The following is a 24,143-nucleotide window of genomic DNA, read 5'->3' on the forward strand; positions in this document are numbered from 1 at the left end:
GCCTTTATAGCGTGGATCCAGGATGCTGGCCAACCAGTAGTCGTCATCGTTCATCATTTTGGCAATGCGTGGGTCCCTTTTTAGGATCTGCAAGGCATAATCTGACATGTGGGCCAATGTTCCCGGTGTCAATGATGCACTGCGAGTCCTGGTTGGAGGAGCACTTTCTGGCAAATCCACATCCCTCCAGTCACGCACCAACCCTGTACAAGACCTTGCCACGCCAACATTTTTACTTGCCCCACGAGATGCATCCTCCTCCCCTAAGTAATCATCCCCATCATCCTCCTCCTCCTCTTCCTCCACCTCGTCCAGGAGAGGTCCCTGAGCAGACAATGGCTGAATGTCATCAAGGATTCCCTCCTCCTCATCATCATTGGCTGCAGAAGCCTGCTCCTTATGGTGCGTCAAAGTTTGCATGAGCAGACACATAAGTGGGATGCTCATGCTTAGGATGGCGTCGTCTGCGCTTACCAGCCGTGTGCATTCCTCAAAACACTGAAGGACTTTACAGAGGTCTTTCAGCTTCGACCACTGCACACCTGTCAACTCCATGTCTGCTCTCAAAGTGCCTGGCCGTGTATCCTCCCACAAATGCATTATGGCTTGCCTCTGCTCGCACAGCCGCTCCACCATGTGCAGGGTGGAGTTCCACCTTGTTGCAATGTCGATAATGAGGCGGTGGTTGGGAAGGTGGAGCAATCGCTGCAGCTTCTGCATACGAACGGAGTGTACAGGCGACCGGCGGATGTGCGCGCACAGTCTTCGCACCTTCTGGAGCAGGGCTGTTAACTCCGGATAATTTTTGAGGAAGCACTGCACCACCAGGTTCAAGGTGTGAGCCAAGCAAGGTATGTGGCTGAGTTTTGAAAGGGCTATGGCTGCCACAAAATTACGGCCGTTATCACTAACTACCTTGCCTGCCTCAAGATGTACACTGCCCAGCCATGACTCAGTTTGTCGCTTCAAGTACTCGGCCAGCACCTCGGCAGTGTGTCTGTCGCCCAAACACATCATCTGCAACACAGCCTGCTGACGCTTTCCACTAGCTGCTCGATAGGGGGACACCTCGTGTGCAACAGTGGCAGCTGCAGATGGAGTGCTCATACGACTGCGCTCTGTGGATGAGCTTTCGCTTCTGGAGGAGGAGGAGGAGGAGGGTCGAACGCCTACAGCCAACTGTTTCCTATACCGTGGGCTAGGCAGCACTGTCCCACCACCGCTGTCCCCTGTGGACCCTGCATCCACCACATTAACCCAGTGCGCAGTGATGGACACGTAACGGCCCTGGCCATGCCGGCTGGACCATGCATCAGTTGTGAGGTGCACCTTTCCGCTCACTGACTGCTTGAGTGCATGGACAATGCGGTCTTTCACATGATGGTGGAGGGCTGGGATGGCTTTGCGAGAGAAGTGGCGACTGGGTAGGTCATAGCGTGGTACTGCATAGGCCATGAGTTCGCGGAAAGCTGCGCTTTCCACCAACCGAAAGGGCATCATCTCAAACGAGATTAGTTTGGCAATGTGGGCGTTCAAACCCAGTGTACGCGGATGAGAGACTGAGTACTTTCTTGACCTACTCATAGTGTCTGGGAGGGTGAGCTGGACTTGAGAGCTGCATATGGTGGAAGTAGCGGTGGACAGGGCGGACTGAGAGAGGGTTGATGATGGTGATGGAGTTGGTGTTCTTTCTGATGGCCTAGAATCAGTCTTTCGTTGATATAACAGTGGGATTCCCTGACTGCTGTGGCCTTGCAACGACACCTCAACATTTGCTGCTGTGCTAACCGGTGGGCTTACAGTGGGGGAAACAATGTAGCGTTGCTGACTACCTTCGTTGTGATCAGTTGCACATGTGGCACTTGAGGTTTGGTGTTGTGTCCACGCTTGCAAGTGCATGCTGGTTAAATGTCTAAGCATGCAACTGGTATTCAAATTTTTCAGATTTTTCCCTCGGCTAAAGGTCTTTGCGCACTTCTTACAGATAACCTTGGCCTGATCATGAGGATTTTGTTCAAAAAAGTGCCACACTGCACTCTTCCTACTTTGGCAGACATTTTGCGGCCTAGCACGCTGTGATGTTTTGACCCTCTGGACAAGCTGTCCAGCAACTCTTTTGATTTTTGGAACCTGTCTTTGGAGTGCTCCGGGCCTGCCAGATAACAGCTGTTGCGATGTCGATGTCTGCTGTGGATGCTCCTCATCTGAGCTATTGGAAGCAGCACCCTCTTCCCCCAATGGATGCCAATCTGGGTCAACAACTGGGTCATCCATCACCTCCTCTTCAATGTCATGTGCACCTTCCTCTGTGTCACCGTGTATGGTGGTATAGTGTGCGGGAAGGGGCACCTGAGTCTCATCAGGGTCAGTGTCATGATCCCAGTGTGGGATTTTTGAGCTGCACACTTGGGGTTAATGATTGTGGCCTCTTTTAGTTCTGGGAGAGCTTCATAAACCCCTGGGTAGCTTCAATCCCTGCCAGTTATACTTTTGCCTTTGGCCGAGTGTACTGACCCCCGTGTGTCTGTTTGTTGCTATAGCTAGTTTATATGGTTCTGACCCGATTCTGTTTCCCGTTGTGAGTTTGCCTGTTGATTTTGTACTGCGTTATTATCTGTGTATGACTCATTGCATGTGACCTGACTACTCTCTGCTCGCCCCTCTTGTACCTTGCAGCTATCTCTGTGTGTGACTCAGTGGCTACGTCCTGACTATTCTCACTGTCTATTCCCCTTGGTAACTTTGTCTCGCAGTTACTCTGCTAGGAATTGTCTTGCAGCTCCTAGCTCTGTGGAGTTTAGGCCACGCCCCCAGCAGTCACGTGCTTCAGGTCCTGCAGCTCTGAAGTACGCATCTATTCGGTTGCTGCCCGCTCCACAGGTAGCTTTGAGCACTGTTCGCTTTACTCAGGACACGTGCACTGGCTCAGTGAGCAAGTTCAGTGCGGTGTCTCTGACATTATAACTGGCCTACAATTTTTTTTTCTCTCCTCACTTCTGCAGCATGGACCCAATGTGTGCTTTATCTGAGCAGGTGAAAAGCTTGACTCAGTCACTGCAGAAGCTTTGTTTGGAACACCAAGCTCTGGCCCAGTCCCAACGGCGGGTTGAGGACTCAGTTCAGGGGGTACTTTCCGCAGGCTTCCAGCAGGTGGGGAATAGAGATGTCATTTTAATCCCACCTGAATCCCCGGTTAAAGTGCCAGATATATTTTCTGGTAACAAGGATGAGTTCAGGGCATTTAAGGAGGGCTGTAAGCTTTTTTTTTTCTTTGAGACCCCGCTCCTCTGGGGATGAGAAACAGAGGGTGGGCGTGGTGATGTCCCTGCTTAGGGGGTCCCCACAAGCCTGGGCGTTCTCGCTTTCCTCTTCTGCCCCTGAGAGAATGTCTGTGGATGCATTTTTTGAAGCCTTAGGGCTTATTTATGATGAGCCTGATAGAGTGCGGTTGGCTGAGGACAAAGTAATGAGTGTCTGTCAGGGGGAGCACTCGGCTGAATGGTTCTGTACTGAATTCAGACGTTGGGCAGCGGAGATTTCCTGGAGTGATGCCGCCCTTCGGGGGCTGTTCCACAGAGGCCTGTGTGAACGTCTGAAGGATGCTTTGGCACTCCATCCTCCGCCTGACTCCCTGGAGGATGCCATGGTCCAAGCGGTTCGCATGGATCGCAGGCTGCGGGCTAGAGGCATTATGCAACGGGAATCGCCCTTATTCTTCAGTGGAGATGAGACCCAGTCTCTTCCTATGGCTATGGAGGTGAGCGCTGTCACCTGTGAGGGAAAGGAAAGAAGACGCCGCTGTGAAAAGCAGTTGTGCTTCTATTGTGGGAAATCTGGACATTGGAAGAAGGACTGCCCCTCCTGTCCGTCATCCTCCAAGATGGCGGGAAACGACTAGGTCTGGGTAGTAATCGAGGAGGCTACCCAGACCTTCAGGTACAATTTTCCTCATGTGCAAAAATGGTGCTGCAGGTGGAACTGGAACTTGGTTATGGTCCTGTTCAGACTACTGCTTTTATTGACTGCGGTTCGACTGTGAACCTGATTGATACCAAGGTTATGACTCTTAATAAGATAGGGACAGTCAGGCTTCATGATCCTGTTAAACTTGTGGCAATTGACTCATCTCCTCTTAACCAAGACGGTATCTGTTGCAGGTCTGAACTTTTTTCTCTAAAAGTGGGTTCCACTCATGTGGAGAAACTAAGTTGTCTGGTGCTAGATAACTTGCCTGCAGGTCTGGTACTGGGGATGCCTTGGCTTCAACGCCATAATCCTACCATTGATTGGGTTACAGGGGAAATCACTCAATGGGGATGCAATAATAAATGTGGTAACCGGGGACATCTTGTTAACGCTGTTAAATCCGTGTCTGTGTCGTCTGTCGATTTGGAAGGTATTCCGGAGTACCTGAAAGATTTCGAAGACGTGTTTTCCGAAAGTGAGGCTGAGGCGCTGCCACCACATAGACCCTATGATTGTGCCATTGATTTAGTACCCGGAGCCAAGTTACCTAACGCTCGATTGTTCAATTTGTCTGGGCCTGAGCGCCAAGCCATGAAGGAGTACATAGCTGAGAGTCTCCGCAAAGGGCATATCAGGCCTTCTGTGTCACCTGTGGCAGCAGGGTTCTTCTTTGTGAAGAAAAAAGATGGTGGTTTGCGGCCGTGCCTCGACTTTCGGGAACTGAACAAGATAACGGTTAGGAACTCTTACCCGCTTCCCCTCATCCCAGACTTATGTAACCAGTTAGCTGGGGCCCAATGGTTCTCCAAGTTAGATCTGCGGGGGGCCTACAATCTGATAAGGGTTCGGGAAGGGGACGAGTGGAAAACGGCATTCCTCACATCAGAAGGACTCTTTGAGAACCTGGTAATGCCATTTGGGTTAACTAATGCATCCGCTATTTTCCAAAATTTCATCAATGTTGTGTTTTCTGATCTGATAGGCCGTTTTGTTATTATTTATTTGGATGATATTTTGGTGTATTCCCCGGACAGTCAATCTCACTTGCAACATCTAAAGACAGTTCTCCAGAGACTCAGGGAGAACCAATTGTTCGCCAAATTGGAAAAATGTTCGTTTTTTGTACAGGAGCTGTCTTTTTTGGGGTTGATTGTGTCCTGTGAGGGGTTTCGTATGGATCCTAAGAAGGTGCTGGCGATCGCTGACTGGGTTCAGCCTCGAGATCTCAAGGGGCTCCAGCGCTTCTTAGGATTTGCGAACTATTACCGGAGATTCATTAAAGGTTTCTCACAAGTGGTGAAACCACTCACGGATCTTACCCAGAAGGGAGCTGATGTAAAAAATTGGTCTGTACTCGCTAAGGAATCCTTCTCAGCGATTAAGAAATGTTTTATGTCTGCCCCGGTGTTGGTGCAACCTGACCCGTCCAAACCATTCATTGTGGAGGTGGATGCTTCTGAAGTGGGGGTGGGGGCTGTGCTGTCCCAGGGTCCGGCCACCCTTACCAATCTCAAACCCTGTGCCTTCTTCTCCAAGAAGTTCTCTTCAGCTGAGAAAAACTATGATGTACGCAATAGAGAACTTCTTGCGGTCAAGCTGGCGTTTGAGGAATGGAGGCACTTTTTGGAAGGGGCGGCTCACCCTATCACGGTTGTCACGGATCACAAAAATTTGGCATACCTTGAATCTGCTAAGAGGCTTACTCCTAGACAGGCCCGTTGGTCACTTTTTTTTTCACGATTTCAGTTCTCAATTACTTTTCGACCGGGGTCCAAAAATGTTAAAGCGGATGCCCTGTCCAGAAGTTTTGATCCAGTGTCTCCCCCTGAGCCGCCGTCCTCCATTCTTCCCCCAGGGGTGGTAGTGGCGGGGGTCTCAACTGAGTTGGAACAAGAAATCCTAAGGGCTCAGGCCCTAGCTCCGGCAACCAGGCCAAGCGATAAACTGTTTGTTCCAGATTCATTGCGGCCTAGACTTCTGCAGGAGTTTCATGATTCTAGGCTGAGTGCTCATCCAGGTATCACGGCCACTAGAGAGGCAGTAGCCAGGGGTTTTCGGTGGCCTTCATTAAGGTCCGATGTCAAGGAATTTGTTTCTGCTTGTGGCATATGTGCCCGTTCCAAAAGCTCGCATAACCGACCGGCTGGGGAACTCATACCTTTACCGGTTCCTGATAGGCCATGGACTCATCTTTCCATGGATTTTATTACCGGCCTTCCACCTTCCAGGGGCAATACCGTGATCTGGGTGGTGGTGGATAGGTTTTCTAAACAGGCCCATTTCATTCCCTTGGCAGCATTACCTTCAGCAGAAACGTTGTCAAGATTGTTTGTGCAGCATGTGGTCCGATTGCATGGGGTACCCCTGAATGTTGTGTCTGACAGAGGTGTGCAGTTTGTGGCCAAATTTTGGAGGGCGTTCTGTATGAAATTGGGCATCTCACTCTCCTTCTCGTCGGCATATCACCCGGAGAGTAATGGTCAGACAGAACGCACCAATCAATCCCTGGAACAAATTCTCACGTGTCTGACCTCCGCCAGACAGGAGGATTGGTGTGATGCTTTACCGTTGGCTGAATTCGCTTTTAACAACCAGGTGAGTCAGTCCACCAACATGTCGCCATTCCTGATTAACTATGGCTTTAATCCGCATTTTGGGGAGTTTTCTCGGGTGGATTCCGGTTGTCCAGGAGCAGAGGGGTCCGTTCAACGGTTAAAAGACCTCTGGGCTGAGGTCCAGCGTAATATCTCTCGAGCCCAGGGGAGATACAAATATTTTGCGGACAAAAAGAGAGCCTCGGGAGACATGTTTCAGATGGGAGAGAAGGTTTGGCTCTCCACGCGTAACATCAACTTAAAGGTACCATCAGTTAAGTTGGGACCAAAGTTCATTGGTCCGTACGAGATTATGGAGATAGTCAACCCAGTGGCATATAGGTTGCGTCTCCCCGCCTCCTTAAAAATATCTAATGTGTTCCATAAGTCTCTATTGAAACCAGCAGGATCTGTCAAAGAGAACTCTGAGACTGTTGTTCCTCCAGTGCTGGTGGAGGGTCAATTGGAGTATGAGGTCGGACATATTGTGGACTCTCAGTGGGTGCGCCGCTCTTTGCAGTACCTGGTCCACTGGAAGGGATATGGACCAGAAGAGTGCTCATGGGTCCCTGCTCGCTCGGTACATGCAGATCGCCTGGTTCAGGCGTTCCATGCCAAGTACCCGGGGAAGCCTGGGGGTCCGGAGGCCCCCCGTTGAGAGGGGGGTACTGTCATGATCCCAGTGCGGGATTTTTGAGCTGCACACCGGGGGTTAATGTCTGGAGCTCTGCGCAGGTTTTGACCTGCACACTTGGGGTTAATGATTGTGGCCTCTTTTTGGTTCTGGGAGAGCTTCATAAACCCCTGGGTAGCTTCAATCCCTGCCAGTTATACTTTTGCCATTGGCCTAGTGTGCTGACCCCCGTGTGCCTGTTTGTTGCTATAGCTTGTTTATATGGTTCTGACCCGATTCTGTTTCCCGTTGTGAGTTTGCCTGTTGATTTTGTACTGCGTTATTATCTGTGTATGACTCATTGCATGTGACCTGACTACTCTCTGCTCGCCCCTCTTGTACCTTGCAACTATCTGTGTATGACTCATTGCATGTGACCTGACTACTCTCTGCTCGCCCCCTTTGGTACCCTACAGCTATCTCTGTGTGTGACTCATTGGCTACGTCCTGACTATTCTCACTGTCTATTCCCCTTGGTAACTTTGTCTCGCAGTTACTCTGCTAGGAATTGTCTTGCAGCTCCTAGCTCTGTGGAGTTTAGGCCACGCCCCCAGCAGTCACGTGCTTCAGGTCCTGCAGCTCTGAAGTACGCATCTATTCGGTTGCTGCCCCTTCCACAGGTAGCTTTGAGCACTGTTCGCTTTACTCAGGACACGTGCACTGGCTCAGTGAGCAAGTTCAGTGCGGTGTCTCTGACATTATAACTGGCCTACAATTTTTTTTTCTCTCCTCACTTCTGCAGCATGGACCCAATGTGTGCTTTATCTGAGCAGGTGAAAAGCTTGACTCAGTCACTGCAGAAGCTTTGTTTGGAACACCAAGCTCTGGCCCAGTCCCAACGGCGGGTTGAGGACTCAGTTCAGGGGGTACTTTCCGCAGGCTTCCAGCAGGTGGGGAATAGAGATGTCATTTTAATCCCACCTGAATCCCCGGTTAAAGTGCCAGATATATTTTCTGGTAACAAGGATGAGTTCAGGGCATTTAAGGAGGGCTGTAAGCTTTTTTTTTCTTTGAGACCCCGCTCCTCTGGGGATGAGAAACAGAGGGTTTTGCCTTCGAAGCCTTATGGAGCCACACGATGACGCAGGCTCAACACCTCCTGCATTCGGTCCTATTTTGCTCTTGCCACTACCATCAGATCCACCACCAACACCATCATTACCAGCTGCCAACCCCCGCCCAATTCCACGGCCTCTTCCACCAGCCTTCCTCATTTTTTGGTAGAAATGTAGACAAAATCCAACAAACTATATAGTAATGTAAAACAAGGTACAAGGTGTCTATAGGACAGGGGAGATTTTGAATTTCTGCTCACACTAGTGGTCACTGGACACTTTTGGATTGTGTGAGGCCCACTGAATATCTGAGCGCTATGTCACAGGCTCGATGGCACAGCTGTGACCAAAGTGACTAGAGGATAAGGGAGATTTTGAATTTCTGCAGACACTTGTGGACACTGGACACTTTTGGATTGTGTGAGGCCCACTGAATATCTGAGCGCTATGTCACAGGCTCGATGGCACAGCTGTGACCAAAGTGACTAGAGGATAAGTGAGATTTTGAATTTCTGCAGACACTTGTGGACACTGGACACTTTTGGATTGTGTGAGGCCCACTGAATATCTGAGCGCTATGTCACAGGCTCGATGGCAGAGCTGTGACCAAAGTGACTAGAGGATAAGTGAGATTTTGAATTTCTGCTCACACTAGTGGACACTGGACACTTTTGGATTGTGTGAGGCCCACTGAATATCTGAGCGCTATGTCACAGGCTCGATGGCACAGCTGTGACCAAAGTGACTAGAGGATAAGGGAGATTTTGAATTTCTGCAGACACTTGTGGACACTGGACACTTTTGGATTGTGTGAGGCCCACTGAATATCTGAGCGCTATGTCACAGGCTCGATGGCACAGCTGTGACCAAAGTGACTAGAGGATAAGTGAGATTTTGAATTTCTGCTCACACTAGTGGACACTGGACACTTTTGGATTGTGTGAGGCCCACTGAATATCTGAGCGCTATGTCACAGGCTCGATAGCACAGCTGTGACCAAAGTGACTAGAGGATAAGTGAGATTTTGAATTTCTGCAGACACTTGTGGACACTGGACACTTTTGGATTGTGTGAGGCCCACTGAATATCTGAGCGCTATGTCACAGGCTCGATGGCACAGCTGTGACCAAAGTGACTAGAGGATAAGGGAGATTTTGAATTTCTGCAGACACTTGTGGACACTGGACACTTTTGGATTGTGTGAGGCCCACTGAATATCTGAGCGCTATGTCACAGGCTCGATGGCACAGCTGTGACCAAAGTGACTAGAGGATAAGTGAGATTTTGAATTTCTGCAGACACTTGTGGACACTGGACACTTTTGGATTGTGTGAGGCCCACTGAATATCACAGCGCTATGTCACAGGCAGAAATTGGCTAGTGTATCACAAACTACAAGGTGTATGTAGAATTGGGCAGAGTAGGAATCTCCCTAGAGTGCAGGTCTGTAAGAACGGAACATGTCCTCGACTTATTCTCACAGAGTGACACAGATAGCTTCACTGTGGCTGTGATAACAGCCGTTACACGGTACTGTGTGAGGAGCGTACACCGCTGTATGGTGTGAAAAAATGCACGCTCAGTACCTCAGCAGGACAAAAAAAAAAAAAATTGGGATTGCTTTTAAAAAAGCAGTTTGCAGCTCAGTACCTCAGCAGGACAAAAAAAAAAAAATTGGGATTGCTTTTAAAAAAGCAGTTTGCAGAGCAGTGGGTAAACAGCAATGCAGCTGTCAGGAAGCCTTAGAAGGCAGCCCAACAACCAACACCACTGATACACCACTATATAGCCTCCCCTTGCACTGCACACACAGTGACTGGTGTGTTGTACAGGCACAATCGCTAGCAGCAGAAGCAGTTTTTTTTTTCTTCTTCCCTGCCTAACGCTCTCCCTACAGAATCAGCAGCAACCTCTCCCTATTGTCATGATCACGTGTGTCGGGACGCAGATGTTACCGCAAGGCGAACCCATAACACACGTGACCCTGGATACACCGCCTCCAGTGGGGCGCATTTAAATAATAAAAACGTGCAGGTGGATACGCCGCCTCCACCTGGCGAATTTAGGTATTACACGTTATACATACAATATCTGGAAACACCGCCTCCAGTAAGGCGCATTTAAATAATAAAGGGGGGAACCTGGGTAACTTTAACAATGGGGGGCCCTGCAATAGGGAAAAGGGAATTGGAGACCTCCTGAGCTCCCCTGAGCCAGTGTCCCTGCACTCCTAACGTTCCCTATGCCGGTTTCGCACCGGGCGCCGCACGCGTACCTCAACGCCCTAGCTCGCCCTGAACCTAAACCCTCACTAGGGAATAGGTCGGTGCGGAAACTAATCCCACCACTGCACTAATAACACACATGAGGAAAGAGACAATACAGGGGAAACACCACTTATCTTTGCTCTGTTGCGTGCGCTCCTAGCAACAGAGCCCACCACCTATGTGCATCTTCTCCTCCACCCTGATCCATCACATAACTGGATCCGTCACCATCGTGCAGCCTGGGAGCAGAGTCCATCACCACTTGCAGCAGTCCAGTACACAGAGTCCCAAGATGAGTCCAGCCTCTGCCAAGAATCCAAGCATGCTCGAGTCCAGTTCTCAGCAACCAAGTCGAACATGCTGAGTGCAACTCTCTTCCTAGTCGCCACTCCTCTAAGCCATGCCCACACTTCCCGCCGACACCATAAACTGCGACTCCACCAAGCCATGCCAGTCCTTCCTGCAGACACCATTAGCTGGCACTCATCCTCTATGGCTGACTGCGCAGGACTCCTATCCCGCTCCATCCTTCCACCAGGCTCTCCAACAACTCAGAAAGAAATATCACCAGACGTGAGTGAACCCCCTAAGCACACCTTTATAGGGAGTCACACCTGATCCCTAATTAAGTGAACATTAACCTAAACCTAAGGTGCGATACCGCTAACCACCACCGGGGACAGTCAAAACACCTTTGAACTCAACCAAAGTAAAAAAGGTTCACTTTGTGCTTTTAATACCGCCAGATCCAACACTGGATCATGACACCTATGCTAAGATCGTCAGAAGTAAGATGGCGGTCAGCGTGCACGCCCTTTTATACCCCCTGTGACGCCCACCAAAGCAAGCCAATCACTTGCATGCCCTTCTGAAAGATGGTGGTGACCCGTGCCTATGTCATCACGTTGCCCACAGTGTCCGTGGATCCTGATTGGCTGAAAAAGAGCGCAAAACAAACTTTTGAAATGCGACTTTGGCGCGTAAGTCGCCGACCTCGTGGCCGACCTCATCCTAGGGTCGGGTTTCGTTTCATGAAACCCGACTTTGCCAAAAGTCGGCGACTTTTGAAATTTTTCGACCCGTTTCGCTCAACTCTAGTCTACAGTGCTGCTGGATCAATCCTGACAGAAAAAAGGACCCGTCTGTCGACCCAAAATGTGGATGATCTAACCTTCATTAAATGAACCATGCATGGATTTCCAAGGATTTTGTCACACCTTACCCTGATGACACATAGGTTGACAGAAAAATGGCTTTCTTTGGTCCGCCTCTTCCTGGGACTTGACCAAATTTGCCTTTAGCAGCAGGTGAATGTCCCACATCAACATATGCCATTTTGTAAACCTCCCTAACTGGGCTGCCTCCCCCCCATGGCCGGGGTCACCACCTAGCGCACGCAACCGTGCTAGTGCCGTTGCCCTGGACAGGTGGGTGGGCCGACTCTTGGACGCGGGCACTGGCACAGGGTCCCTCATAGTGCAATCAAGTGTCTCTGATGGTGGGGGTGCACACCCGCCGTCAGACACACCGCCGTACTATGAGGGGCCCAGTGCCAGTACCAACGCCCACGAGTGGGCCCCTCTTGCTTGGGCAGGGCCCCAGCATTTGCAATGTTCACCACTCCCTTCTCCTCTGCTGTGTAGTCTGGGCTGTCAAATCCTTCACTGGGACTGCCACTACAAATTTGGGGAACTGATAGAAGATGATGGTTAAGACGTAGCTATGCCCTATCCCGCTGGCCGGGATCTAGCTTCAGATGATCAATGGCTTCCATTTCTTATGGACATCGACTCACAATGAGTTGCAGTGGTGGTTTCTCATCAGCTTTCACAGTTTTCCTACCCACAGACGTGTGACATTCCAGCGCATGTTTTTAAATGTGCCCTCTCATGCCAATCCAAATGAATCGCCTACGGCCTGTGGCTTCTGTCTTTTGCACTCCAAAGTTACGTGACAGAGCATGATAGGCAGTGAGCACCATGTTTACATCTTTCCCTGTGATCAAAATTATGTGGATATGAGTAATGGCGATGGGATCAACGGTACTGCGATACAGCAACACTTTCTTCACAAAGAAAGGTTTTCGCTGTCTCCACACACTAATTAATTGAGGGTCTGCATCGCCTCTGAGAATTGTGACGGAAGTTTATCCCGTGAATAGGAATTCCTAGATTTCTGCAATCAGTAGAATTTATGTCAGTAATTGTATGCATCTCATTTCCTATTGCGGAGAGTCTGGACTGTCTTACTGAGACAGAAATATATATGAAGATTTAAAAATACCACCAAAATTGTATACTGGTGTTCCCTTCAAATACATTTCCTTTTTTCTACTTTTTAGATTGTTGTCTAATCCATACTGAGAACATGGAGATTTTAAATATTTAAACTATGCTATATATACCTGCTATCCAGTGATAATGTACCCTTTCTCAACTTTGTACAAGCTGGTCAAATCCATACTGGGCCTGAGACCATCTGAGCCTGCCTCCTGATCTATAGACATAGGTTTTTAATGTGTAAACTATGCTATACATACCTGTAATCCGGTGATACATTACCTTTTCTCACCTTTGTCCAATCACGTCTAATCCATACTGGGCCTGAGACCGTCTGAGCCCGCCTCCTGTTATATAGACCTACGTTTTTAATGTGTAAACTATGCTATACATACCTGTTATCCAGTGATACGGTACCCTTTCTCACCTTTGTCCAATCACGTCTAATCCATACTGGGCCTGAGACCATCTGAGCCTGCCTCCTGATATATAGACATAGGTTTTTAATGTGTTAACTATGCTACATGTACACGTGTTACCCGGTGAAACTGTACCCTTTATCAACTTTCTAGAATCTTGTTGAATCCATACTGGGCCTGAGAGTGGCTGCCGAGCTGTTAAGCAAGCTACAGCAACTGTGGTTTGGACATGTAATTTTTTGCATCTTTTCAGGAATGCCGGTTAGGCCTAATTCAGGAATTGCGGTTGACCTGGACTTACTGGGAAATCATCGTTCGCTGGGAATAATTGGAATCACAGATCCCCATAACTAACGGTGTTCTGCTGGTTATCTGCACCTGTAAGCGACAAAAGCTGGTCCTTTCAGTGTAGCGCGCATGCAGCCCCGGACATGTAACGCCATGATAGACCATGATAGTGCCAGAGCCTCGCGTATCCCTCAAGTAAGCTTGACGCGTACCGCGGGGGCATGCCGGAGTCTCGTTCGTTAATGGAATAAAGCTGACAAATTGCTAGCACAACTACAAACGGACATACCACACCACACACACAATTGACAAAGCTTTCAATATGTGCATCTTTTCTTGAAGTGGCATGGTTGTGGTTTCCCGGGTGGAGTTCAATTAAGCCGCAGGCTCCAATCCTGGTGGTGCCCTTTTGGACATTCCTTTAAGGTTCAGCTTTGCAATCATACTGCCCCTGGAAAGCAAACACTTTGCCTTCATGGACGCTGTTTGGAGGTTCGTGGGAATAACGCCGCCCAATTGCCAGTTGGCATAATTTATTGGTGGGAAGTCCGACGGTATATGATCGTGTTCGATTTCAGAATTTTTTTTTTTTGGTTGGTATTTTACATTTTTATTCCAGCCTTTCTTGACTTCATAAGGGAATGACAAGACTATATCTGTGTCTCCTCCACCTCCTCCTTTTACTCCTCCAACTCTTTTCTAAATGTAGTTGCCCTTTTCCATATGTAATTTTTGTCTTCTGAGCATTTTCTCTGCTTTGGGACACCTTTTAAGGTGTTTTGTAATTGTTTTCTATGTGTTTGTATGTGTTTGTGTTTGCCTGCCATTGTTTTCAATGGGGTTCGACGAACATTCGACGAACTTGCCTCCTGTGTGACGAATCAAAACACTAGCGTGGTGGCTCAACACTACTCCTGATATATAGACGTACATTGTTAATGTTTAAATTATGCTATATATACCTGCTATCTGATGATACTGTACACTTTGTCTACTTTTTATATTCTTGTCTAATCCATGCTGAGCCTGTGAGCGTCTCTGTGTGACTGATGCAATATATATGGAGATTGACAATTATCCTTTGACTGAATAGAGCTGTACATTTCTGATACAGTGCCATATATCTGATGTTATATTGTGTCTATTTTGTGCAAAATTTTGAAGTTTGGTGGAAGAGGCCGCGGACATGGGCACGGGGGTCCAGCTGGTGATGATGGTGGTGGTGCATCTGCTGGTAGTGGCAAAAGCACAATAGCAGCTAAGGCAGGAGGTGTTGAGCCTGCGTCATGGTCTGGCTCCGGAACGCCTGGAATGATACCTTTTCTGGGAGTAGGTTAACCTCTTTTAAAGGCGGAGCATGAGCAACTGGTTTTGGCTTACATTGCCGAAACAGACTCCATCAAATATGCCCGCCTCTTCTGAAGTTTCAAAAAATGCAAGCACTGAGTGGTCAAGTGCTGGCTCCTAGTCAGGAAGAACCCCTTTCCTTGTGTCCTGCACCCCCACCCAAACTGAATGAGGCAGCAGGCCACACTTCACATTAGTCCATGTAGCTCTTTCTATCATACCATGCCTGGGTTATCAAGTCAAATCGTGAATTCCCCAGTCCAAGATGAATCTGACATGGAGTGTGGGTGGCCAGCCAGGGCAGTGGGGTTAATCGGTACTGGGCCGGAATCTCACAGGGATGTGTCACGGTGGTGGTGACCCGTTCCGTGGCCCTGGGCGTCCATGGAAAGGGGTGAATTACGTTTATAGGTGAATGATACGTGACGCCACCTCTGATTTTTGATTAGATTGACCAGCGCTGCAGTGTCGCTTCTGTGGGACAGATGTTGTGGTGCAGCTAAGATGTAGAAGACCTGCACAGGTAGGGCCGTAGTCGCAGGGCAGATGAAAGAGTTGGGAGATGGTGTGCAGTGCAGGATGTAGCTGAGCCGTGTGCCAGGGGCAGGAGAAAGATGATAGACACAGTCGTGCAGTTCCTTTACCTGTGCTTGGTAGGTGCTGTCCAGGACCCAGAGTACAGATGGAGAAGGAGTTGGTAAGCCTGGAAGCCAATTTGGATTTCTCTCTGCAGATAGGTAGTGTGGCCTCCGTTCTAGCGCTTATCTGAGGTACTCGCAGTGCTGAGTTCAATGAAGTTCCCCCTGTTGACTCTCTTTTGGAACTTTCTCGCATGGTTGGCAGCCGTAGCCTTTTCCTTCTGTCTCACACATGTCGATGCTGGGGCCTCCGAGCCTCAGTTGGGTACAGAGCATTTACAGCTGCTACTTCCTCCGGATTCTGCTGCAGGAACGTCAGTGTCCCTACAAACTCGGAGACAGGAATCCGGACCATGTGCTCCAGCTAGGAGTGAGCCTTAACTCTGATCATCCTCCAGCTCCACTTCTCACGTCCACACACTTCCCCTTCCCTGCACAGAATGGCCTAACTTACCTCCTCCCGACCACAGAGAGCAGCTCCTCAGCAGTCATGTTCAGAGGTCTCCCTGCTGGCGTGGAGTGGGAAATGTGTTGTGTGTTGGTTTGACTGCTAGAGAGATCCTTCGTTGCTCCAAAGCATGACATCACACTCCCTAGGAGGAAGGTAATGCCACTGTGGTGACCGTACTCCTGGGGACGCCACAAGTGCACTGATGCCCAGCCACTGCTAAATGATTCTGCTGGTACATTGACCCAGACCACTGCATTCCCCTCACACTCTACACAGCCAGAATCTTACCCAGAGGAAACTCAGGTTCCCCTTCCCGCATACTATACCACCTTACACGGTGACAAAGAGGAAGGTGCAGATGAAAGTTCAGGTTCCTTGAGCTGGTGGGGGGAGCATACTCATGGGCGACGGCTCTGGCACAGGGCCCCTCATAGTACGCAAAAGTGTCTCTGCTGGTGGGAGGGAGGGCCCACCTGGAGGGCCCAACCCCACCCGCTGTCAGACACACCGCCACACACCACCGTACTATTACTGTGCCACTGCCGTCGCCAAAGAGTGGGCCCCCCCTGCTTGCTCAGGATCACAGCACTTGAAAAGTTGAAATACTTACCTCTCCCTGCTCCACCGCCATGATATCTTCCGTGTTTACTGACAGTGATAGTCTGATCAGAAAGCGCATTGACATCACGTCTGTACGCCCTCTGCCTAAACAGCCAAGTGCAGTGAGATAGACGATGGGGACGACAAGGAGTCCAGACTAGTACAGGGATTCCTTAGCGAGGAGACTTATTTAATTGTTTTCAATGTTGGGACAGCAATTTTTGGGGAGCACTATACTCTGGAGAATGACATATGGGGCCCACCATACACTGGAGCATTCCAAAGGTGGACATCAGACACTGGAGCAGCTTTTACAGGGCCCATTATACACTGGAGCATTAGAAATGGGGCCCATTATATATGGAGCATTATTTGGGCCCATAACACAGTGGAGCTTCATCCATGGGGACCAACATATACTGTAGCATTATGTGGAGCTCATCATATACTGTTTCAAACATTATATGGGACCAATGATTCTGTATGGAGAAATAGATGGGCCTCATTACTCTGTATAGTGCACTATGCGGTGGCCATAATACTGTATGGAGTAATATACTGTCCGTTTTTGGAGCTATTAAAAATGGATATCAGTCATGAGATGTAAAAAGTGAAGTATTTTTCATTGTACTATGCCACTATTTCTCTGCGGTATCGGAGCATCATGAGTTGTGGTATGTGTTAAAGGGGCGCTCTTTGGCCCAGGGCACATAAAAACCTGGAGCCAGCCCTACCCCCCCACAAATTTAGCCAAATAACCCCCATTTTTCAGTGTGTAACTAGTATTATGAAGTAAATTAAGGTTGAAAAGCTTCAGTAATCAGAATTGATGTTTTTGGCATTCAAAAGGGCACTGTAGGTGTGTTTCCTGTCCTCCACTTCCTGCCGACTTTGCTTCCCCATTGACTTGCACTTGGTTTCGTGTTTCAGTCGGCCTTCGACTTTTCACAATAATCGGCCGATTTCGTTCGACCGGATTTTTGTGAGTCGGGTTTCATGAAACCCGACTCGACCCGAAAAAAGGCAAAGTCTCTCACCTCTAGCCATCACGTGATCGCTCGCATGCGATTTGTATACTTGTGACAATATGAAGACTGACACTCCCTCTGCTTCTCTCAGAATTATAAACACAGGCGAGCACCTGACATTCTAGGAAATCAAAGCAGAGAGAAGACACAGGGGATCGGACTCGAGCTAGTCATGGTAGTCGCTGGACAAATGTTAAATGTATGTTTTATCGGAAACACGGCAGCCTCATAGTAAAACATACACTGCTGCAGTTATAGAGGCTATAATGTTTGATTCATTCTTCCCAGGATCTCGGGCAGGAGATATCAGCTATCAGGTTCCTTACTGTGTGGAAAAAGAAATTTGGAAGCCTCATAGTCATACATTATATACTGCTATCTCCAGATCACTATGTAATGGCTTAATGTGGAAATAAAACCAAATCCATCAATTTCAAGCAACAAAAACAGCTAAGATGTTTAATGAGGTTCTGTTGCAGCTGAATGTGTATCATGAGGTTCTGCAGTAGCTGAGGTGTGGACTGTTAGGTTATGCAGTAGCTGAGGTGCATATTATGATGTTCTGCAGAAGCTGAGGTGTATTTTGAGGTTCTACAGTAGCTGAGTGTGAATTATTAGGTTCTGCAGTAGCTGAAGTGTGTATTATGAGGTTCTGCAGCAGCTGAGGAGGGTAATATGTTGTTCTACCGCAACTAAGGTATGTATTATGATGTTCTGCAACAGCTGATTTGTGTTTTTTGAGGTTCTGTAGCAGCTGAGGTGTATTATGAGGTTCTGCAGCAGCTGAAGTGTATTATCAGGTGGTTCTGCAGCGGCTGAGGTGTATTATGAGGTCCTGCAGCAGCTGAGGTGTGCATTATGAAGCTTAAGGGTACGTGCACACGCTGCGGATTGGGGTGCGGATTTGGCCGTGTGGATTTTGTAAAATCCGCAGTTAAATCTGCAGGTCAAAAGACCTGCGGTTTTACCTGCGGATTGATCTGCAGTTTTGCCCTGCGGTTTTTCATCTCCACAATGGAGGAGATGGCAAACCGCAGCGGAATCCGCAGAAAGAATTGAGATGTCAATTCTTTCTGCGGTTTCAAAACCGCAGGAAAACCGCGCGTAAAAATCCGCACCGTCTGCACTGCGGTTTTGTATTCCCATAGGGAATAACGGTACTATACACTGCAGCAAAAACTGCTGCGAACCCGCAGCGGCCAAATCCGCTGCGGAACCGCAGCAGAATCCGCAGCATGTGCACACACCCTTACAGTAGCTAATGTGAGAATTGTGAGGTTTTGCAACAGCTGAAGAAAGAATTATGAAGTTCTGCAGCAGCTGAGGTGTATTAGGAGGTTTTTAGGAGATATGTATGTAGATAAACACACATACATTTACATTCTTGCACACACATGACTATAGACTTTTCACTTCACAGTATTCCTACGTCAGAGGTGATGTTGGGGACACGTGATGGTTCTGTCACCAGTGTGGATGTGATGTGGGGGACATGTGACGTTTCTGTCACCAGTGTGAATGTGATGTGAGGGACATGTGATGGCTCGATCACCAATGTGGATTAGATGTGGGGGACATGTGACGTTTCTGTCACCAGTGTGAATGTGATGTGAGGGACATGTGACGGTTCTGTCACCACTGAGGATGTGATGTGTGGGACATGTGACGGGGGTGAGCAGAGGGCATTCCTGACACTGAGGCTGGCATTGGGGCTACCTGCATGGAATGAAGTGAAATTCAAGAGGAACAAAAGGTAGAAGCAATAAACAAAATGTATAGGGGTGTTTTATACAGGTATTATAATACAGCACAGATTAGAAAAAAAATGGATTTCGGGGTTGGACAACCTCTTTAAGTTTTAAACAATCATCTGATGGAGAACTTGAATAAAGAACAAATTTTTGGAATCATAGGTCATGTCATAGAATATAAAACATTTCAAGTTAGCTGAAGATCTAAAATTGTAAGGACCCTGGCGTTACCAAACAAGCAAAGCAATAGCCAACAAGTAAGCATTGTTAGAGTGCATCCATCTACATGGACAATTATTCTTACCTGCAATCTGGTTCCCTTGTAAGTACAGGTGCTGCAAGTTGGTGTTAACTGGTGGTATACGATGAAGTTGGTTATAAGAGAGGTCTAGTTCCACGAGGCTGCTCATATTGAATGTGGTTCCGGGCAACCCATCACTGGTAAGTTGGTTATGTGATATCCTAACATATTGTAGTTTTGGGTAAGCTTTGAAATAATCATTTGGCACAGAGCTCATTTGATTGTATTCTAAATACATCTGCACCAGAGAATCTGGAAGGGAATCTGGTAGTTTACGGAGCTGATTGTTGCTAAGGTCCAAGTGCACCAAAGACTTCAGACCTTTCAGTGAGTTTCCCACTTCTTGAATCTGGTTTTCATGAAGATATAGAGCAGTTAGGTTTTCCAACCCTTCCAGTGCATTAGTGGGAACTCGGTTTATCTGATTTGAGGATAGGTGTAATTCACGGAGTGAGCGAGGAAGGCCACTAGGAATGCGGGTCAAATTGTTGTTTTGCATATAAAGTCTTTCCAAACCTCGAAGTTTGGAGAAAATCTTTCTGCCAACTTTATCACTCAAAATCTGGTTCCCATGCAGAGCCAGCCACACTAGTCCAGTGGCATTGTCAAAAGCACCATCTGGAATAGCAGTAATCTGATTGTTCTGAAAATAGGCATATTTAACACGAGATGGAACATAGGGCAAATATTTCAGATTGCGTCCATCACAATATAAAGCAGTGGGAAAACTTGGGGGGCACTCACACTCCTGAGGACAGTCACTGCCAGATGTCCTTGGGGGATCTGGATCATAATCATAAGAGGGACCATAGCTGTACTGTTGACTGTGCAAATAAGAAATCCACCAATGCGAATCATATTCATAATATTGTGACCATGAGACCTCAAAGAGGGAGAACAAAAGAATAATGGCAATGAACTTCATTGTGGTCACCTTAGGGAGAAAAAGTAAAAATCATTACTTGACACAGAAAGCAATTTTTCAAAATGTAACAAGACTTGACATTGTTTATACTGGAAGCCATATACTGAAAGCAAGTATAATTTGAGTTATCAGATCAGGATCAGTGGAATCAAAATACGTATGGATGTTAAAAGAAGGGGCATATACCGTAGTAAGGGAGACAAATGTAAAATATACATTGCAGTTTGAGTAGATGAACGAACATGAAAGCAAGCATTTACGTTTAAATATAATAGATTTACAACATATTATGATATGCAATATTTAAAATCCTAAGCAATTTTTATGGTTTATTACAATTAGGAAACAAATTCTGATTTTGTGATTTTAAGAATAAGTAAGCTTTCAGTCCTGAATTCTTGAACAATTAATGGTTTGGGGTCTGACATAATACACAATTAAAATGTAATACATAGTAATGCATTTACCTTATAAGCTCTTTCTGTAACTTTAGTCCAGTATCCTTAAGGTTGTGTGGCAAGTCGATTCTTCCGGTACCTTGCAAAGTTTACATCTGAACACTGCTTTATACTGTATTTTTTTAATAGCATACAGTAGAGCATGTGAGTCCAACAAACTGATGTGACTTTCTCAGGTCACCAAGAAATCTCTTCTCTCTACACCCTCAACTTAATTTCACACTATTTTTTTCTTAGTAAAAAGAAAATTCTTCCCCCTTTATTTGGCTGCAATCTTTTTTTCCTTTTCCTCTGTCACGCTCTCTCTTTCCTTTCTGATGAGCTCCTTTCCCTGTGTTCCTATGAGTTGTTTATGGAAGCTGAGACTTGGGATGAAAGTGGAAATTTTCCCCCGTCTCCTGCCAATTACAACCTTCACTTATAACTTCCCTGGGACTCCTCCTTGTCTTCTGCCCTTAGCTGTGCTGCCAGAGTTATTCTCATGCAATAAGGTCCTCTTAACATGTCTGCTTGCTGTTATGAGCTTACTCTTTTTTGTCACTAACAAGGACTTAATTGTAGACTTCACAACACAATTTATTTTCCAATTAGCTTTTAAGTCAGTGTTTTTATAAAAAGTGACATACAGTATAATACTGATGATTTAGGCAGGTGTGGAAAGACGCTGCAAAGAATGAATGCTTTTAAAAAAAGCGAAGGGTTAATAGTTTATTATTTTCATTTAACAAAATGGAAAGTGAAAGAACAAAAGAGAGATCTAAATCAATATTCGGTATGGCCACTCTTTGCCTTCAAAGCAGCATCAATTCTCTTGTCACTTGCATAAATTCATGGATTTTATAGGACTATAGTCTGATGTTTGTGTCACCAATTATATTAAGCAGGTGATAATGTTCGTCAGTTATATTTGTAGGTTAAATCAGTTGTTAACTGAAACAGCTGTTTAGGACCCTTAATACTGGGTAAAAAACAGCAAACTGCTAAAAAGTGAGCTTGTTTTGGACATATTCATGTCATATCTCATGGACCATGGAAAAACTGAGTACACCAATAAGACATAAGGTAGTTTTACCGCATCAGCATGGTTTTTACCAGACAAAGATTTTAAAGCAGACTGGAGTTTCAAGAAATTCTGATCAAGCTATTTTTAAGATGCAAAAAGAACTGGGCAGTGTTGAAGGTTGTAAGTTGCAGTGGTCAGCCAAGGAATCTTAGGTCAGCAGATGAAAGACACATGATGTTTAATTTCTTTCAAAATCTGAAGATGTCCAGCAGTGCCATCAACTCAGAACTGGCAGCTACAAATAGGACCCAGCTACAATCATTTACTATTTGGAAAAAAATGGACAAAAGTTGCTTTCATGGAAATGTTGTCTTCACATTCCATACTTTCAACATAGAAAAAGGCCACTTGTTAGGCAAATGGCCAGAGAATGGTACATTAATGAGTGTCTGTGGGTCAAAAGTGAATTATTGTGGGGGTTATTTGCAAGTTAAGGGCTGCATTTCCTCAAAAAGAGTTAGCGATTTAGACATGATTAATAGTGTCCTCGTTGCTGACAAATACAGAAAAACTTTTCTTTCATGCTATACCAGCATCAATTGATTTACATTTTCAGAAACTACCTAAAGAAGGTGGTGATGGACATAAAATGTTACTTAGAAAAGAAATAACTGAAGAGATGAACTGGAATATAAGTTGGTGTGCATGAAGCATATAAGCGCATGTTCACACTGGCCACTGAACAGACAAAACCCAGGATAAAAACATAAAAATAAATATATTTATTGAAAAAATAGAAGGTTTGAGACCGATAGGGATAAATGATCACAATGATTAAAGCCCTTTTCTATAAAACAGTATTTACTAGTGACTAGTGATGAGCAAGTATACTCATTGTTCGAGCATGCTCGGGTGGTCTCCGAGTATTTTGGCATGCTTGGAGATTTCGTTTTTGCCGTCTCAGCTGCATGATTTACGACTGCTAGACAGCTTGAATACATGTGTGGAATGCCTGTTTGTTAAGGAATTCCCACATGTATTCAGCCTGTCTACAAGTTGCAAATCATGCAGCTGAGACTACAAAAACTAAATCTCCGAGCATGCCAAAATACTTGGAGATCACCAGAGCATGCTTGGGGAGACCCGAACAACGATGCTACTCGCCCATTACTACTAGTAACTCATGTTTTTATTGTATTTTTTTTAATGCCTCCTATTTGCTATGTTTTTGATGTTGGTATTAATAAAGTTTAAAATTGTGGACAAAGTATTCTGTAAAATAAGGGAGGGAGTGTTAGTAATGACATGAGAGCCAGATGAAGTGGAACAGATGAAGAAAAACAACTGTTGCTGGTTCAATTGTTGTCTCTATTTGCCCTCCTATGACTGAATAAAGTTACGTTTTACTGATATGCCAGTAGTGAGTGTCATTGTTTCAGGGTTACCGTGACAGTGTGGAGCCAGAAGATCGCAGCATCTGATTGCTCCTACTCTGGCACTGAAAAGAAGCACTTCTCCTTCATTTTAAATGTGTTGATTCCTTCCGGCTGAACAGAGGTTAATCGGCCTTGTTGGAAATCCTTGTGCTCACAGCTGAGCTCGGTTAGCCATTCCTTTCCCCTTTATAATCTGGGCTCTGTTACAAATCCTTGTCAGAGTTAGCATTTTCTGCACGGTGGGAGAGGAGTACATATAAGAAGGAGTTATCAATAACTGCTGCTTGGATTGTATATGTGGTAATTCCCTATCCTTCTCTATGTTGGTCTATTCCCCTACCTCCATACCCTGATGCATTCCTTTGTTATATGTGAGTGAATATTTTGTATGCCTGGAGTTTTCTGTTAACCTTTGTTTGTGTTGCCTTGTTTGATGGGTTGGTGTACTAAGGTGCACAGTAGTGCCTCTCTTCCCTGGGTTGGGGAAGAGACCAGACGGAGGGCTAAGTCAGGAGATAATGCACAGTTGGAGGCACCAGCATCTTCACCTTCAGAAGTATACTGGGGAGTAGGGCTAGCTAGGGCACCTCCTAGTGTTAGGCACAGGGTCACCTGACTGCTATGTCATCACTTTTTTGATAGGATATATATTTTTATTCAATGA

General features: G+C 46.6%; 1 protein-coding gene across 1 annotated transcript in view; it reads right to left on the reverse strand.

Annotated features, from left to right (window-relative positions):
- The window catches only part of FMOD (fibromodulin), a 100,900-nt gene extending 79,473 nt beyond the window's left edge, over positions 1-21,427 (reverse strand). The window contains exons 1-2 of the mRNA XM_073560753.1: positions 21,050-21,427; positions 19,661-20,591 (exon numbers count right to left, since the gene is read on the reverse strand). Coding sequence (XP_073416854.1) covers positions 19,661-20,582 — 922 coding nt within the window. The 5' untranslated portion in view covers positions 20,583-20,591; positions 21,050-21,427. The remainder of the gene's footprint in view (positions 1-19,660; positions 20,592-21,049) is intronic.
- Between the last annotated feature and the right edge of the window lie 2,716 nt (positions 21,428-24,143).

The sequence above is a fragment of the Dendrobates tinctorius genome, unplaced genomic scaffold (assembly GCF_039654945.1).
Source record: "Dendrobates tinctorius isolate UK_male_01 unplaced genomic scaffold, ASM3965494v1 ptg000304l, whole genome shotgun sequence".
In the NCBI taxonomy this organism is placed as follows: Eukaryota; Metazoa; Chordata; class Amphibia; order Anura; family Dendrobatidae; genus Dendrobates; species Dendrobates tinctorius.